The sequence below is a fragment of the Eucalyptus grandis genome, chromosome 9 (assembly GCF_016545825.1).
Source record: "Eucalyptus grandis isolate ANBG69807.140 chromosome 9, ASM1654582v1, whole genome shotgun sequence".
Taxonomy (NCBI): Eukaryota; Viridiplantae; Streptophyta; class Magnoliopsida; order Myrtales; family Myrtaceae; genus Eucalyptus; species Eucalyptus grandis.
Window position 1 is genome coordinate 18,684,148 of NC_052620.1, and position 18,294 is coordinate 18,702,441.

Sequence of the window (18,294 nt, forward strand, 5' to 3'; positions counted from 1 at the left end):
GTGACCAAAAATGTCACGCGTGCATGCGATAAAATAAAGATCCCACCCCATGCCGATTGAGGAAGGTTTCTAAGGAAGCTCAACTAGCTTCCTGATGAGTGCATACAAAAAACAGGTTGGTAAGTGGATTCTCATGTGAAAAGGAAAGAAACCAAAATCAGAATTGACAAGCACAAATAAATCTCACGTCCCTCGACAGCACACATACTATAAACAAATATGGAAACGAAAGGAACCTAATCAGCATCAATAATGAGGCCACGACTTGGGAATTTGTTTAAGGCAAGTAGTATTTCCCCGTTTGTGGAAATATTCTAGCTGTACGCGACGTTTTGGAAAAGTACAAATTTAAGGTAAATTGGATAATAATGATGATTAGGGTGATAATGATTAGGGCGACATCGACGGTTGTCTTTGATAGCCTAGCACAGTGCCAAAGACATGGTGCCAAAAATCGGTAATATTTAATTAATGTAATTTCGGTACACTCAAAGCATCTTCTTGTCGCATTATAGGGATCCTGTGGTGACTTGGAAGGAAACTCTACCTTGGTTTTGTTTCCTTGTTCGGATTGTTTTGTAGGTTTCCTGGCACTTCTTCCTTCAATCCATTGATAATTATATGGATCGATGAATGATGTCTTTTCTGGGAGTTTGGCGTAGATCGGGATTTTCTTATATTTCGGGGTAATTATACCCTAGAAGACCCAATCGCCATTGCATTTCGAGAAATTTACACAAAATTGACCGCAATAAACCTTATCTCTTTCCCCCACCATATTCTCTCCCCTTCACCTTCAGTCCCCACAAGCCTTTGCCGCATCACCGCCATTGACATTGTATGTCCGTTTGATAACGCTTCTATTCCAAGGAATAATCTCTTTTCGAAAATAATCTTTTTTCTATTTCTATTCCCCAAAGCAATTTTTGAGTAAAAGAACATGTTTGGTAACCATATAAAATTTCTATTCTTAAAAAGGAAAAAGAACAAAAATGTATTTGATACAATCCATAAAAATAAAAAATAAAAATTGTAACATATTATATCTTTTAATTTTTAAAGATTTTTTTTTCTTTTTTCTTTTCTTATTCTTCCTTACCGTTCACTGGCTGGCAACTAGTGACAGTGGTGGCTAGTGGGTGGCAACAGTCGATAGTCAGTGTCGGTGGTGACGACGGTGCCTAGCGGCGACAATTAGCGACCAACAGTGGTGAGGGCAGTGAGCTATAAAGAATAAGAAAAGAAAAACTAACTTATTTCTAAAAATTGTTCCCGGGAACAAGAAGCTAATAATTCTACTTCTTATTTCTATTTCAAATCTATTCCTCAGTCATTTTTCTATTCTAGGAAATACAAAAATTAGTTGACATTACCAAATAGATTTATGTTCTTTTTTTTTTTTTTTTTTTTTGTTCCAAAGAACAAAAGAATAGAAAAACAAAAGAACATGAACATTAACAAATAAGCCCTTGCATGACATGATGCACAACGAGAATGAAGTATCCACCAAAGACATGACTGCAAAAACCAAACATGGCAAGGATCACCTCAAGACATTTCAAGAAAGCTCTTTGACTATCTTCATGAATTCAAACTTTGCCTTAATCCAGTAAAGTGTGTGTTTGGATCGACCTCAAGCAAGTTACTTAGTGTCATCATTAGTAGCAGCCATATTAACGTCAACCCCTCCAAGGTTAAGGCAATGGGTAACTTGCGTCTGCCATCAACTACAAGGGAAGTCTAGAGCTTGTTGGCAGATTAAGTTACATAGCTCGATTCATATCTCAATTCTCCAAAATGATCAAGCCATTTTTCAAACTTCTAAACAAAAATGCATACAAGGAATGGGATGACAAGTGCCAGGAGAAATTGGACAAGTTGAAATGATATCTAATGAGCCTATAAATGCTTGAAAAACCATGTCAAATCGACACTCGCATGGTAAAAACATGCGCGAAACTAGCACCAGGTCTCCTGCCAAGTCGCAGAAGCAGTACATCACCAAATCGTCTCAAAATGAAACCTCAAATGCTGCATTTGGTAGTCATGATAAAATTTGGGATAGAATCAAATTGATCTTATATACATTTGGTGTCTACTCAAGATAAGATAAAACAAAATATAAAAGAGATATAGATCGGATAAGATTATCCTATGGAGAGGTAAAATAAAGATGGATATGATTTCTAATATCCATAATAGGAAAATTATTTTTCTCAAATAACAAACTTATTAAATAAACAAAACTGAAATTCTATTTTCAATATAAATGGTATTCAAATTCTAATATAAAAAATTCAAAACAACAAAAAAAATTAGTTTTTATTTAATCTTATTTTTATTTATATATTTTACTTTAATTCTATCTTATAATATAAATTAAAAACATACATATAAATATATATTTATATTTATTATATATTTTAGGCATTTTTTGTATTTTTAGTTATATTAGTATAGTTTGCTTTTTAACAAAATTTTATAATAGAATGATGGAAGGGGGAAAAGAGATAATAAAGAAAATAATTAAAAAATTAAAAAATTAAGAATTAAAAAATTAAAGTAAAATAAATTAGGGAAGTGTTGTGAGAGATTACTATCTCCATTTGTGAATTTTTAGGGTTCATTTACACATATATGCCATTTATACAAAAAAAAATGCCTATAATATTATGTGAATATATATGATTTTATTCATCAAACAGTGGATTGGATATAGTAAAATCCCTAAATTTCGTATCATATCTTGTCCAATCTTATATTGATTAGAAATTCGGACGAGTAAGCGTAACCCAAGACTTTGAGCTTTATCACCACGCTCTCAAACTCCCTCCAAAACCCACCAACTTCGAAGCCAACAATGGGGCTCAACCCGACGGGGGCAGAGAGCATGTTCCTCTCAGGGTGGCAATTTCATGAATTACTTGCCTCGTGATGAGGCTGTGGTGAGTGAACTTAACACTCAATATACAAAATGAGTATATTGAGTAATTTGGCATATTGAGATGGATGGGTCATGTTCAAGTGCTAGACTTGCCATTCATGCTTTTCGGTCTACTTGAATTCTGAAATGAGTAAATCTTATTTATGACCACAATAGCGTGTCCCTTCCAAATCCTGAATAATTGAAATTTTGTATTTCAGCTTTGGGGGGAAACTGGTTTCACATGATGTTCTACTTTAGCATCATCTTCTAATTCTCCACTAATAGTCAATTGTAAAGTTCTAAACCTAGACTAAGACTTCACATAAAAGGTTTTCAAATGTCAATGGCTACATAGAGCAACAAAAAAGTCAGATATCAAAGTAGTTTTTCGAGACCATTATATCTATTCTAGTTTCATTTCTTATAACCAAATATATAACATTGGTATCTTGTTGTAATTGATATCATTCTATCTCATTAACATATTGGGATAAATTACCCTACAGCTGTTGATGGTTTTTAAAGTTGTTTGACTCTTAAAGTAGTGAAAGTTTTAATTTGCACTCAAAATTAGTTAAGAGCTGTTCGTGTAGTGAATAATGTTGAGGAGTGCATGGAGAATGCAAAATAGTTTAAGTTGAGTTAGTGATGTTTATATATTTTTATATTGTGATTCCTTTTATATATAATAAGTAATATTTTATTTAATATCTTCTTCCTACTAGATATGGATTGTCTTAAGGAGGAGATTATCATTAGTAAATAGAGTTTACGAATTGAAGTGGAATGAATATATGAGGTACGACTTCTAATAATTATTTTAGCTAAATTAATAGTAATTTTAATTGAAAACTATTATTAAGTGCTTAACTGTTTATTGTTTCTTTTGAATATAGATGGTTAAAATTTGGAACAATTTTTCATGAATTATTGAGGACTGAACTCTATGATTTTCATTTAAAATTACATGTTTGAACTTTTTATTATTTATTTTATTTTACGTGCTCATCTTTTATGGATTGTTTTTATTGAAAGATGAGAAGCTTTCATTTTTGTTGTTGTGTTCACTTTCATTTTGTTTAACTAAAAATAAAACAAGAATAGGAACTTGTTAAACCCTTGAATCTATGACAGGTATATAGGGTAAATTATAGATTTCAAAAAATGATAAACCTATTCGACAGGTAAGTAGCAGATTCCAAGTTCCAGGGCATGCAGAATAGGTTCCAAGTCAAAAAATGAGGAACTTATTCGGACAAGTAAGTTCTAAGTTCTAAATAAAACCTATAAGGAACTCATAACTGCTCACTTCTAACCATCGTTACCAAATCCCCGGAACAGCTAATAAAGGAATTTGATGGAATATCTTTTGCCTACCTAGTCAGGTCTCATAATCAATTTGCCAATACACTTGCCACTTAATCGTCAATGATTCAAGTAAATAATGGTTTAGACATTGAAACATTGAATACTAAGATACTCAAGAAGCCTACCTACTTCATGGTAGTTGTAGAGGAGTCTAATGGCAAGCCATGGTACCATGACATCATGACATATATCTAGAAGTGAGAGTTCCGACGAGAGAACAACCCGTCTGAAAGGAAATATTTCATGAAAGTCGCTTTTGAGTTCTTTATCAATGATGACACCATTTTAAAAAAAAAAAAGTTCATTTGATTCGATACTGTTAAGTTGTGTCGATGCAACCTAGTTAATAACCAAAGACCTACCACCTCCGGAGTTCCTCTGATCAGGGACCACATTGTCAAGACTTGAGATGGTGACTTCACAAGTTTTACGACCAGGTACCTAACATCTTAGGAGATCTTTCGACGAGGGTCCTGACTTTCATCAGCATTTGAGATGTCGCCATCGTAGTTCTTACAACCAAGGGCCTAACATCTTCAGAGTTCTTGCGACCAGGCATTTGAGACGTTGCATTCCAGGAACCTAACTTTTGGCAGGAGTTAGACGTCACCTATGTAACTCTTAGGACCAAAGACCTAGCAACTTAGGATTTCTTCCGACCAAGGAAAGGTTCAAGAGAATTTTACCCTCTAGATTACCCGCAAACCATTTATAAGATATATATTGGCTCCTAGAGTTCTTCCAATATGGTAAAGATCCATAAGAAAGAGCATATTCAATTCGAACAAAACGCAAGATGCAACAATCAAGTGTTTGTACGCGAACTATTAATTTCGTAAGTTCATTATGATTAGCCATCATGCATAATTCAGATGCCTCATCGAGAAAAAGTAATCTTCTTGATGAATACAATAATCACAAGGTTTATCTCAAGAAACAAATAAATTCTCTGACAAAAAAGGATGGAATCTAATAAAAAGAATTATATCTCATCTATTAATGTGATATCGAAATCACTCAACTTACTCGAGGTCACATTCGAAGAGCCAAGTTCACTTAAGAACCGAAGACATTTAACCAATATGAGAGTCCTTTCACGTGACTGTAATTTTATACTTTTTATATCCATATTAGGATTTTCATGAAAATACATATTGATGGGATATTTCAAATCACATCATCGCATTTAATTTCACATTTTGCATTGCACATAATTAATTACTTTTCTTCAAAATCATTCATGACATGCTTATTTTATAGACATTGATCATATATCCATATTTGCATGTTAGAAGAATATCTAATGAAATCATATTTTCAAATTTATTTGATATTCTGTATTTATAAATTTCATTGTGAATCTAAAAAAAAATAAATCATATTTGCATATCTTAGTGTGTTCATATTGGGACATATCTAAGATTTTGCATTATTATCAAGTTGCCATATTGCACGTTTTTAATCCATAAATCACATGTGGTAAACTGGAAAATATAAAAAATCTCCATCTTGTTAGTCATTTTAGTTTGCATATTCATTAATAAAATATTAAAAAGTATGTTTATGGGTGGATTTATGGATATTTAGATTTATTTGCAAATTTGTTGCATACTTATGAAATTATGCTCTTAGTGTTGCTATTCATTTTAGATTACATCACGTTAAATTTTCCATTTTTATTAATAGCTCATATTGGTAATTTTTTTTTTTTTTTGGTCGGAACTCATATTAGTAATTTATTAACTACAAAGTTTTACATAGAATATCACATCTGCATATTCACTTTTCCTTCTACGCAATTGTCTAATTTGGGAAACTTGCGCGAGTATTTGTGAAAGCTTTCCGTTTATCACTCAGGAGGTCCTATCCTAGGAAGGCCTCCTTAAAATACATGCATTTTTTTTCACTATTTAATTTTAATTTATTCACTACTTTACACACACTATTTGTATTTGGTAATTTTTTAAAAGTTTGATATTACCGTGAATATATGGACATGTAGATGCATGTTAGGAAGTAAAAATCACTCAAGATCATACGAAAAGATTTCCTCAAAAAGGAAAAAAGATTACCAATCCAAGAGCATCAATCTAATCCGGTATAACCAAATCCTAGAACTAAAATTCTCTAGTTCAAAATAAAACGATCTTCCGTACTTTACCGAACTCCTAACAGTCCTCATGAATAGGTCGTAACGGCTCTAAAATAATCATGAACAAATTTTAGAAACTCTACCGTGGACGGATCATCTGAAGCTTTGGTACCACCTCGCGGGAAGATTATTTGCCCCTATTTAAAAATCCGTTAGCTTCCAGGTTCACTTCGACAGGGTCGCGATAATCACCAAAATCATGGAAAATTATGCAATTATGTCTAATATGAAATTTATATAATTATTAAGGTATATATATTTCATTGAAAATAAAATATTGAATTTATCAAGAAATACCCTTTGAAAAACTCTCTCCGCCAATTGCAGTGGAAGGCCGTCAGCACGTGTACTCTTCTCTCTCTCTCTCTCTCTCTCTCTCTCTCTCTGTTTCTCCCTCTGCGCGAGAGCGTCCGAGCCGAAGAAGCTGAAATGGGGAGCTCATCGAAGGACGAGTCGGGCAGCGACGGCGGCAATTCGGGCGGCGGCGGCGGCGGTGGCGGCGGCGGCGACCCTCCCAAGTCCACCTCCGCCGTCTTCTCCGAGGGAGAGAAGGTCCTCGCCTTTCACGGCCCTCGGATCTACGAGGCCAAGGCACGGTTTTTCTCCCTTCCTTCTCCCTCCGTCGTCTTATTTCCCTTCACCCATCTCGCGTTTCGGTAATTCATTGCTCGAGGAGCTGCTTCGTCCGCTTGCGTGCTGGTGTCGATAGTGTTTCGTCGTGGTTAAGGTGATTTTGAGGAGTTGGGTTCTGCCCAGGTTCTGCTCGGGCTGAGATTCTTGGCTGTGTTTATGAGAACTCGAAAGTGAAACGAGGAGGGGCTTAAGAGGCCATCTGGGTTCGTAGGAAGCGAGGAAATGCAGCCTCATTTGGCGTTTTAGGATAGAATGCCGTGTAGAATTCAGCTTTGGTGGACTTTTTCGTGTTCTGTTGTTGATTTTAGTGTTGCTGGGCTCTGTGCTTTCCGTTCCTCGTTTAATCGTTCTTCTGTTGGCGTGTGAAGTTGCCACTGCTGGAGCTGATCGATACACCTAACCCTTTGAGTAAACTACTTCTAGATGAGCTCAGGCTTATTGAATGTTCTTTGCACTATGTGTGCACAGACAATCAAGATCTTTCAACATGAATTTGCTAGAAAAAAAAATGGTTAATGGGAGTTTGGTCCCAAAATGGATTAAAATTTGGTCAAGTTGCATCCTATTTGATCTTGGATTGTTCTATAAATTTGTTGACCTATGCTTTCGATCGGTGCATCAGCCGTTGCCGTCTTGGATGAGTCCTGTAGTGTCAAGATGGAACTGTCTGGTTTGCAGGAGCTTCACACCATCTTATGTTAATACCTTTCGGTCATTCATGCTTTGCTCTCTCTCTCTCTTTTTTTTTTTTTTTTTCAACAATTGGGTTAGGGTACTGTCTTTACAAGCATAGTGTGTGATGGAGTTTATGCATGTGGACTGCTAGGTCTAATGGTGCACTTAAACTTTGGTTTTGCACTTTCCTCGGCAATTTGAATGTTCTTCGTCGGGCAATAGTTCAGAGATTTGGTTCCCCTCTTTCCCACACTCTTAGTAAATAATAAAAACGTGTGTATGTTGGGAGAATGCATGCATACATTGGGTCTTCCTAGGTTGCTTTGGTAACCGTTTGCTTAGTTATTTTCTAGGTGACGATTTAATATACAATATCGGTTGTCTTAATTTGATATGTTATAGAAGATGTGCAATTGCTCTAACACAATCTCATCCAGTTACTTAATTTGCGAATTAAATGGTTGACCAGGATTAGTCTTTTCCTTATTTGTAATGATTGACAGAAAAATAGCCGGGCTACTAATAGTTACATCCATCAATGACATTTTATTACTTGATATGATGGCTGATGATGTCATTCAATGTGAAATTTTCTGTCTTTGCATTTAGTATAGCCTGAAAATACTTGATATAGAATGGCTATGGCATTTTTTCTAAATGAGTTGTTACCTTTTTTCATTTTCTCCTATGTCAAATTATATATAACATGATGTGTCAGATGTGACGTGTGTTTTGTTCTATCTAATTAAACAGCTATATGGTTCTTATGATTAGGTTCAAAAGGCTGAGGTTCGGAAGAATGAATGGAAATACTTCGTTCACTACCTCGTAAGTTGTTTGCTGTCTTTTACTTTTGCACCTGCAGTAGCTGAAGCAATCTCATGTCGTCTTTATAGCATGCTTTTTGTCTGACAAAGCTGTCAATGCTTCAAGCTCTAGACTGCAAAATATCTTGAGGGAACTCATTATATCAAGTGTATCTCTAGACTTTATTTACCCAAAACCATATCTAATGATGTTTCTCTTGCTGCTTTGCAGGGATGGAACAAAAAGTGAGCATTTTCGATCACCTTCAGTGTAGTGAATATCCCACCCTGTTCTATTGTCTAACTCTCATGAAACATGATGTCTGCTTGAAATCAGTGAACTATTGCTGATTGGTGATGGAAAATTGTGCAAATAATCATTTTTTTGTCAGCAGTCACTCTCTTCTCTTCTCTTTATTTGAACTGGTCCACTGATCATGTTGTTTTGACTCACTTAAAAATTGAATGCTTTAATCATCTGATGCATGAATTTGTTGTTGAAATTGACTTGAAAAGTTGGATTTTCTCCATCATCCATCTTTTGGACTTCAGGTGTGTTTGTAGTGGCATATGGTCAGTACTTTTACTTTTCTTGTTGCAAAGACAGATATCTCACCTGATGATTCATGGCTTTCAGTTTAATATCACTGTTATCTTTAACAAGCATTAATCTCTATTTTCTTCTCCTTCGAGTCTCCACTTCAAATAACATGGATGCTCCAAAATTTTGTGCTCTGTCGTGCTTATCCTGTCCACAAACCTAGTCAGAGTTCTTTCCCTGTATTTTTCAAATCGCCATTTCAAATTATTTTTCAAATCGCCATTTCATTTTGAAAACATAAATGAAGATGCTATGAAATTTTTTGGGTGTCTGTTATAGGATTGAAGTGTATTGGACCCAATGACTAGTTGACTGTCTTTTGAATCTTGATGTTGTAAGTAGAAAGGTGTAGAAACATGTGGTTTGGTGGTGGCATATCTTCTAAACCAATGGCAAAGAAGAAGTAATGAGTGTCCAATTCCCCTTCGTAAAAAAAATACATCTAATTTCTTGTGTGAGTTGTTACCGCATTGCATTTAGTATGTTAGTCATAAAGCTCCCAGCACCTGAAGCGAGAAAGAAAGTAGTGTATAAATAATTTCTTTTGCCTGATTTGCCAACAGTTGGGATGAATGGGTAGGCCCAGAGCGTCTGATGAAATATACTGAGGAAAATATCATGAAGCAGCAAGTTCTTGATAAGAAACAAGGTGTAGACAAGAACCCAAAGTCAGGTCGTATGACTCAGAATAAGCCAAAAAGTATTACCGGTTAGTTTCTTCACAATGTATTTAATTTTACTTTGCCAGCTTTGATGTTGCTTTACACAGTTATTTACTTTCATATTACAATCATACGAATGTATTTGCTGGGTTCAAGCACATTCTTCTGTGATGATAGTGGAAGAGAATCTTCTTCTTCTTGATGTTGACATTTTGACCAAAATTACCTTCTTGATGATTTTTTGAGTTAGTTTTCATATAGATGCTTACTTCTTCCACGAGGAATCGTTCAATTTCATTCTCAGATAAGGCGGGCTACAAGAATAGGTGTATGTTCACTACGTCCAGCAATGATTTAGGCACATATATTTTGAGAACTTTTAAAACGGAAAAACATTTTATGACATTTCATTAAGTATGGCGTCCAACAAGATTGTATGTAATATGCATCATACGTGTTTTAGTATCATTGCTCAAATTTATGTAGAAAAGGAGCTAAACCTGATAACTCAATCAATTTGAGAAATGGAAGCAAGAATACAATAGCTATTTCTTGGGATAGATATTTCTAGTGTGGTTTGCAAAATAGAATAGCCATGTGAGGTCTACATGCTCAATTCACGGAATTTTGACAAGGAATTTCCCTTATGTGCCCATTTGCAATCTTAGAGTGACTTTTAAGTACAATTTTGGAACTTTATCTAATTCAATATGTTCATGAAAGTATTATGTGGAGATAGACTTACCTATTCCAAATTGTGTGCATCAAATAGTTTATATCTCAACAAGTTAGGTTTTAGTCAACAATCGAGGGAATACAGACAAATAGATTAATGAAGGAGAGCCATGGTTCAACCATGGAAAATTCAAGATGGCCAAGATGAGAACGGTGGCAGTGGAATTCAACTCCTCAAATGGATATTAGGGAGGGCTTGATTGTGTTTGTCTTGGGCTGTCATTTGGAAAGTTTCGTGTGGGAGGATATGTTGATATCATAATTACTGTTGGAATATTTATGCAGTGGGGACTTGAGGAATTGCCACTCCACATTTATGGAGAGTACCCCCTGCTTGGAAAACTATTCCGCAGTATTTTTTTCCCACCAAACATTGGATTACTATGCCATCCCCAAATAAATGAGCATTAGAATAACTTTTTGCATGAAGGAAACATCTATAGAAAAGCTTTTAGTATTATCGTTTTTGGTTACAAGAAAAACTTTTGGTAAAAATAGACGAGATAATTTGCTAGTAGTTCTAACTGTCAGAAGGGAATTCTTGATTTTCATAAGACCTCTGTTTGGGAACCATTCCAGACCAGAGGGATGCCCCAGTTTGATGATGTATCTTCAACTTCCAACATTTTTTAGCATATGAAACATAAATTTGGTTTTTTCTTTTTTTTTTTAATAAAAAAACTGAGCAAACTATCCAATGCACTTGAAGATCTTAGATTAAGTCCTAGAAGCACAAGAAGAATTTTGAAACATAACTTTATTTATTGATAGCCATAACACTCTCCCATCCTTTGCCAACAGATGGCCATAGTTGGCAAGTGCTTCCATTAATAAAATTCTAAATCACTTAGTAAGAGAGCTTTTTAAACACTTCATCCTTCAGGAATGGACCTTCTCTCTTTGAAATGGGAGACCTTCAGGCTCAGCTGGATTTCTCCCTTTCCCACTGTGCTTCAGATTGTTTTCTTTAACTTGCTTCTCAACCTCATCTCCTACCTTAATAAATGCTTCAAAATTAAGTCGGGATCTTTCTTGGCTTTTAAGGCAGTACAACGGGTATAGCGTTGCCAACTATGGCTTTCTTGGCTTTCTATTTGAGTTCCCAAAAAAAAAAAAAATGAATAATTCAGGGGCCTCACCAAGTATAGCTTTTTACCAGTTAGGCCTTCGTATTATGCACGACTGTGACCTGTCACTTGCCAGAAGAATTGTAGTGGTTATCGTGGGAAATTTGCTTTACTTGGCAGGAATAAATGTTGTCATAGATGCTGTTTTAAGTGCTAAGTTAATTATTTATGCAATTATATGTACAAAATCATAGAGAATAGTCGTTACCACTGCATCTGCCGCAAGACCTGCTTGATATTTCCTGGTAGATGCTGGACTCCCGATTTTGTCCTATGCTTATTGCAGTTGCCCACAAATCTAGGATATTTATTGTTTCAGGACTTGGCTTGGAAAAGTCCATTCTGATTGGAAAGCAATTATTTCTTTCTATCTGCACATGGAATTCATTTAGGGAACACCTTTTGAAATCATTGGTTAGCAATTATGATAGCAAAAGTGTCTCATTTTTCCAAGTTGCTGACTCTTGTCAGGTGTGCCAGTGCTTGTCTTTTGCCATCTGTACATCTTACTGTGTTTTTCAAAATTTTGTAGATGTGAAAGTCGATAAGGAGGATCTTAAGAGCACAGGTATGTTAAATTTTCTTGTTCTCTGATACTGTCTTTTTCCTGTTGAATCCAAGTCCATCTTGGGATTTTGCACATTGTTTGCTATTGGTGTAAGTGAAAGGGCTTTGAGATGATGTCTTCCTGATAAAGTAAATTAAACTGCTATTGGCTGTAAGCTGGGCCCAACAACTTGCAGTACATGTCCAGCGGGTTTCTAGCTTGGACTTTGCTCTAAAAAAATAGTGAATAATACTGTTGACCAGCAATTGCATTTTCTGTCCGGCTCTCTTTCTGGTGGCTGAATGTTGAGAATGGGGTTCATCTGCGATTTTTCTGGTTCCTTATTTGTTAGCTCTTACCTGTTTTCTTCACTGCTACAGTTTATTTCAATGGAGCATCATATGGGCCTTGTTTATTCTTTTCTTGTCCCCAGATTACATGATATTGGCACAAGTAGATATAATGAAAAGAAGGGTACAAACGATGAAATTTGTGTTCATATGGTAGTGCGATTGTGCTTGAATGTGATAAATTTCCCTCTATCAATCACCTGTGGTGAATTTATTTCTTCCAAAATCCATAAACTGTGCATACCTTGTGGAGCACCTAGATAATAGATATTTCATCAATAGTCTAACTTTCAAGTTGCTTGAGAATCAAAATTTTAATGCCTAGAATTATCCAACCTGCTCATTACAATTTGCATCTTTTATGAGGAAGACACTTCCAGTTAGCTAGTAGATATTTGTTTGTTTGTTTTCGAAAATTATGTTGGGTTATGCTAAATAAGTTGTTAAAACTGATCTATAAATTGGTTGCAGTGACAAAAGGCAAGAAGCGAAAGAGTGAAGCTGGTGCTGAGGTCTGGTTTGTATCATGACAACATCCTTTCTTCTGGTTTGATTTTTGTTGGTAATATGCGTTGAACACTACCATGGTCAATGGCAACACATGTTTTCTGCCCTTGGCTCATAACTATCGTATTATGGGGACCTTGTCTTATTAATGGCTTTACTTATATTGCATTAACTATTACCTTAAGAGTGGAGCAGAATGAATATGTTTAGAAGGATACATTCTTGTGCCCAACACCATCTCTCTTTAAATAATTTTTAAGATACTAGGTAATTGAACAAAAAGACTGAAATTTTATAAAAAGAACTTAATAGTCTTTTATTACCTTTGACAGAAATGTTGACTTATGAAAACAATATCCAAGATGACATTTTGATCAAAATCTATCAGATTACATATTCTATCTAAAGCTATGCTTGTTTTAGTCAAGATATAAAATTTTATGATGATATAATCAGAGTCTATTGAATAGGTTTAACTTCTATATTAATGATCTACGCATCTATATATGCGTTTAATCGAAGCCATACTGTAGCATAAGTTGGTTATATCAGCGAATTAGAGTTGTATTTAGGGTTTTATATTTTGTGTGGGCCTTCTTAGAAATTGCTCCATTAATGAATGAAGTATGAAATTGGATTATGCACATGATTTACGTATTTTCCATGAAATTCCATCGAACAGCTTGCGACCTTTCGGTAACCATTTCTTTGCAAAAAGCAGGAGTGACTCTGTTAGAAGTTTCAAAACAAGGACAATTCTGAAGCTCCCTAGGATTCTCTGTCACATTTATTTTAGGAAGTAATAAAAGAACTTGATAGACTTCATTTTACAAAGTTTAACTTTGTCACTCAATTGATAAGTTAAAAAGACTGGTGTAAATTTCACACTAGTCTTCATTTCACTTGTGTTCCTGTATTTACAATTGTAGTCCATATACTTAATCATCTTGCCAATTTAAGGACATATTTCCATAGATGTTCATGACAATTGTGGGACTTGCAGTTGACATTCCTACAGATCACTCAGAAAATAAATTTTTGTTTAGATAAAATGTAACGATTATTTATGTCCCATATAAAGCCCTTAAGGTGGATTTGATGATTTTAAATGGAGGAATTTGTGCTTCATAGTGCAGATTGTTATCTCTTTCATGTGAGAATTAACAATAGGGATGTCAATGGTCAAACTACATAATCTCAGATTTCCCTACAAATTGGGCGAATATCTTTAAATTGCAAGATGATAAAGTAAAGGGATAATGAGAAGTACAAGGAGTAAATTGAAAAGCAACCCAAAGCACGGCAAGTAAAGAAGTTTCAGGCTTTTCATTTATTCACCCAGACATTACAATTAGCTGTTAAGGTATCCATAGTCTAATAAAAGCTTCTCCCTTATTCTATAGAGGGAGTGAAATAGGCTTCATTTTGAAATCATCATATATTCCAGCAGTGCTACTTTTATAAGAATGCTTTCTTTTGTAGTTGTAGTCTAATTGTAGTTGTACAATTGATAGAAAGACAATGAACCAGCGGAGAAGCTTGTCAAGATTCAAATTCCAGCAGCATTAAGGAAGCAACTTGTTGATGACTGGGAATTTGTTACTCAGAGGGATAAGGTAACTATTAAAGATCAATAGTCTTATTTTGCCATCGCTTGAAAAGTTTGTGTGCAAATAGGATAAATATCTAGTTAATCGTATAGTGCTTTAAGTATGTCATTAGAGAAGTTAACTAAAATTTACTTGGCATTCATGTTTGAATGTTTTGTATTCTTTTGTTGACTGCAGGTTATCAATTATATGGTTAATTTGAATTTTCTTTTTTTCTTCCCTGCAGCTTGTTAAGCTACCCCGTTCTCCAAGTGTGGATGAAATTTTCACAAATTACCTTGAATACAGGACCAAGAAGGATGGCATGTAGGTTCACATACTGTCCTTCTATAATAGCAACTGCATTGCGGTCATCCAAGTGAATTGAGTCTACTTCCAATGTGCTTTGTCAATAATTTTGCTTTTACATCAAGACAATTATTGTCCACACACCTACTTGTGCATGAGTCTTTGTTGACATATACACACTCTTGCATGCACATGCTCATGCGTGCACAAGGGTGTGCACATACACATTTCCAGACCCTGCGTAGATAAATGGCGGGTGGAACCTAAGAACCTTGCACGTATGAGTATGTTCACAGATATTTGGATGCTATTACTGTGAGAACTTGAAGTCATCCCTCTTAGGTTCTTTCAACTCTACTTTGTTCAATTCATGCTTAAATTTGTAGACTGGATGTTCTTGAAATGTTTTATCTCCTGGATACAGTACTTAAATTTCCAGACCCTGCATAGATAAGGGTGTGCTGGCTTGCTTCTTTTGTGATGGGATATCAAATAAGACATTTGAAGGATGAAAATGTTTGAAATGTAATTTGGTTGTTTTTCTTATTTGGACTGCTCCTCTATGATCCATGTCTGGCACTCTGAAATTGTACTGTCGAAACGGAACAGTGATTTTTACATAACATTGTCATTGGACAAGTATATGTTATGTGTCTAAATATATCTAAGGGAACCTAGCTGTGTGCAAGAGCAAGCTAAGAGAAACTGCTTTTCCAAACTGTTCTGAGATTTCAAATTTCTCAAAGTTCTTTGGGAGGTGAAAGTGATATTCTCTATGAATAAACATATTTATTAATTAGGTAAACATGCCCTTTTCTGCCAGTAGAATCTTTTTAGCTACGCGCTGCTACTTGAACTTTGCACAAAGCACATTGTGCCAGTAGAAAGTTTTAGCTGACACTCTGTTACCTTAGCTGTGGACAAAGTGCATTGTATTCTCAGTTAATTCTTGGAAAAATAGGCAAATGGGATCCCATTTAAATTTCTCATCCTTATGATTTTACCCCTGACTTCAATTCCAAGTTTTTAACCTTTCGCTTGTGATGACAATGCAGGATGACTGACATAATAGGAGAAATCTTGAAAGGATTGCGTTGTTACTTTGACATAGCATTGCCTGTGATGCTCTTGTACAAAAAGGAGCGCCAACAGTATCGCGAAGCAGTTGTAGGTGACACCTCTCCGTCAACTATTTACGGTGCTGAACATCTCCTGAGGCTTTTTGGTTCGTATGCTTTAATCCAAGTCTCATCCTCTCATATGTTCTTTATTCCATAATAAGTTAAATATTCAGTTATGCCTGTCATGAAACTGTGGTTGTGGCAATGCCCTTTTACTCGCAGGTCAGTTACGGAGGTGGAGGTGGTTTTACTAGTCTTTTCTTCTACGTGATTTTACTACCGTTATGCCAATATTTTCCATATGCGCATTCTGTGTAAATTTTAGTACACTTAAGATGATGCATGCTGTACTGATAATGATAGGGTTGTAGTTTTTGGGACCTATAACATGCCTCTCTACTTAAATCAATTTCCACACCACAGGTTCTAGTCAATACCCCCTTCTTGTTAGGAGTAAGTGTTGAAGATCTATTTTTTGGCTACTCAGGAACTTTTGAAGTTTAGAGAGAGAGAGAGAGAGAGAGAGACTATGCTTTTCTATGCAAGTTCAAGATTTTAGGTATGTTGTTGGCACTTTTACATGATCTAGTTGCGATAGCTTAGGGCTTTAGAGCTTCAACTGCTACCACCATAGCCTGCGCTTTCTTGAAGTATTTCTAGTTACAAATGTGTTTTTTTGGGGGGCTAACTTCACAAGTGAATGTGAGACTGCTAACTGGTACTTTTGAAAGAGAGGTTGCTGATTAGCTTTCCCTTGGTCTTTGTTGTCTGGTATTGTCCTACAAGCAGCTGTGGTCAAATGTTGTTTAAACTGTGGTAGAGAACATCTCTTGGCTATTGACTTTTGCAAGTATAATTCAATTTTCCATTACAGAAAAGTAATCAGGTTGTCTAGTTTTACCCTAATATGCTGCAATCTCTGCCTTCCAGTAAAGCTGCCCGAGTTACTGGCTCATGTGAACATTGAAGAGGACACCTTGACGCGGTTGCAGCAGAAACTGCTCGACTTTCTCAAGTACTGATTCATACCTCTGTCTTTTCAACGGTGGTGTCCACATCTTTTTGAATGCTTCATCATTTTGATATTTGCTCGAAATCATTATTTTAAATCAGCTATTATACCTGCAACTTGTAAGGATGTACCTCTAAGATCAGCTTCTGTATCATGCTTCAAAATGCAGGTTCCTCCAGAAGAACCAAAGTACCTTCTTCCTTTCTGCATATGAAGCGTCCAAAGCTTCGGAAGGAAAAGGGAAGAGGAAAGATGAGGGAGCCTAGCCTAGCCGGAGCGTCCACTGCTCCGTTTCCGACAACTTCCAATTCATTAGGGGACGCTGTCGGCTAACGATTCTGATGTCGTGGAATTCTCTGCCCATTAAAAGCCGGAAGAATTCCTTTTGCTGTGTTGTTGTAACATTAGCATTGACTAGTTCATTCTTTCTTTATGATCCGTTTCCCCTCGTAGTGAAGGGGGTGATAGTTGGTAAATTACCTTTATACGGTTCGATTCGGCGCAGTTCTTACGCTGACGATTGTTTCTCAGACAAGACCAACTGTCGGGTATTTCAATTCATCCAGACTCACTATTGTACTCGACAAGAACCTCAAGACCTAGAGGGTCGATAGGAAACACATTTTATCTCAATAAGTCCTACTTTCTGAATGATGTTTCTTGTGTATTACTTTGTTCCCTCGACCCTTATTTTCCCTTCGCATCACTTTACATCTTCAAATTGGTGTACATGAGTATATACATACTACAAGCTGCCGGTAAATTCATATTCAGTACATCGGTGAATGCACTTATTTTGTGCAACAATTGGAAAAAGAATTAGGGGTTAACATGATTAAAGGCATGCAAAACGGATCGCCCGAATCGGAAACCGTCGAGATTAGTTTAGTTTCTGGAGTGTTAGTCCAATTCTGGTTCTAAAGGGAACCGGATTGGACCAATTGAAGATACTTTTTATTTTTTTTATTTCTATAAAAGATTTAGTAAAATGTGAACAAAATATTATCTCGGTTTAATTCTAAGTAGTGAGAAAAAAAAGTAATGGGAAAAAAGTAGTGAGTAACAATAAGTAACCATTTCATTTGACCAAACCAAAACCAAATTAGATCAACCGGTTCAATCCTAGTTCTCAATTTTGGAAATTAGAACAGAAACATATCACCCATAAATATGA

The 18,294-nt window shown here is 35.7% G+C and overlaps 1 protein-coding gene across 2 annotated transcripts; it reads left to right on the forward strand.

Moving 5' to 3' along the window:
* The first annotated feature begins 6,782 nt into the window (after positions 1–6,782).
* On the forward strand, positions 6,783–17,790 carry LOC104418499 (protein MRG1). 2 transcript variants are annotated; one of them, XM_039301425.1, is made up of 11 exons: positions 6,783–7,037; positions 8,529–8,582; positions 8,793–8,806; positions 9,725–9,870; positions 12,218–12,253; positions 13,054–13,094; positions 14,604–14,705; positions 14,926–15,005; positions 16,043–16,212; positions 17,039–17,153; positions 17,290–17,790. In XM_039301425.1, the coding sequence occupies exons 1-10, from the start codon at positions 6,876–6,878 to the stop codon at positions 17,128–17,130; spliced, it is 897 nt and encodes a 298-aa protein (XP_039157359.1). In that variant the 5' UTR covers positions 6,783–6,875; the 3' UTR covers positions 17,131–17,153; positions 17,290–17,790. The 2 variants fall into 2 exon arrangements, with proteins under 2 accessions (XP_039157359.1, XP_010028169.2); XM_010029867.3 differs by having other exon boundaries at positions 6,784–7,037; positions 17,039–17,123.
* The last annotated feature ends 504 nt before the right edge of the window (positions 17,791–18,294 follow it).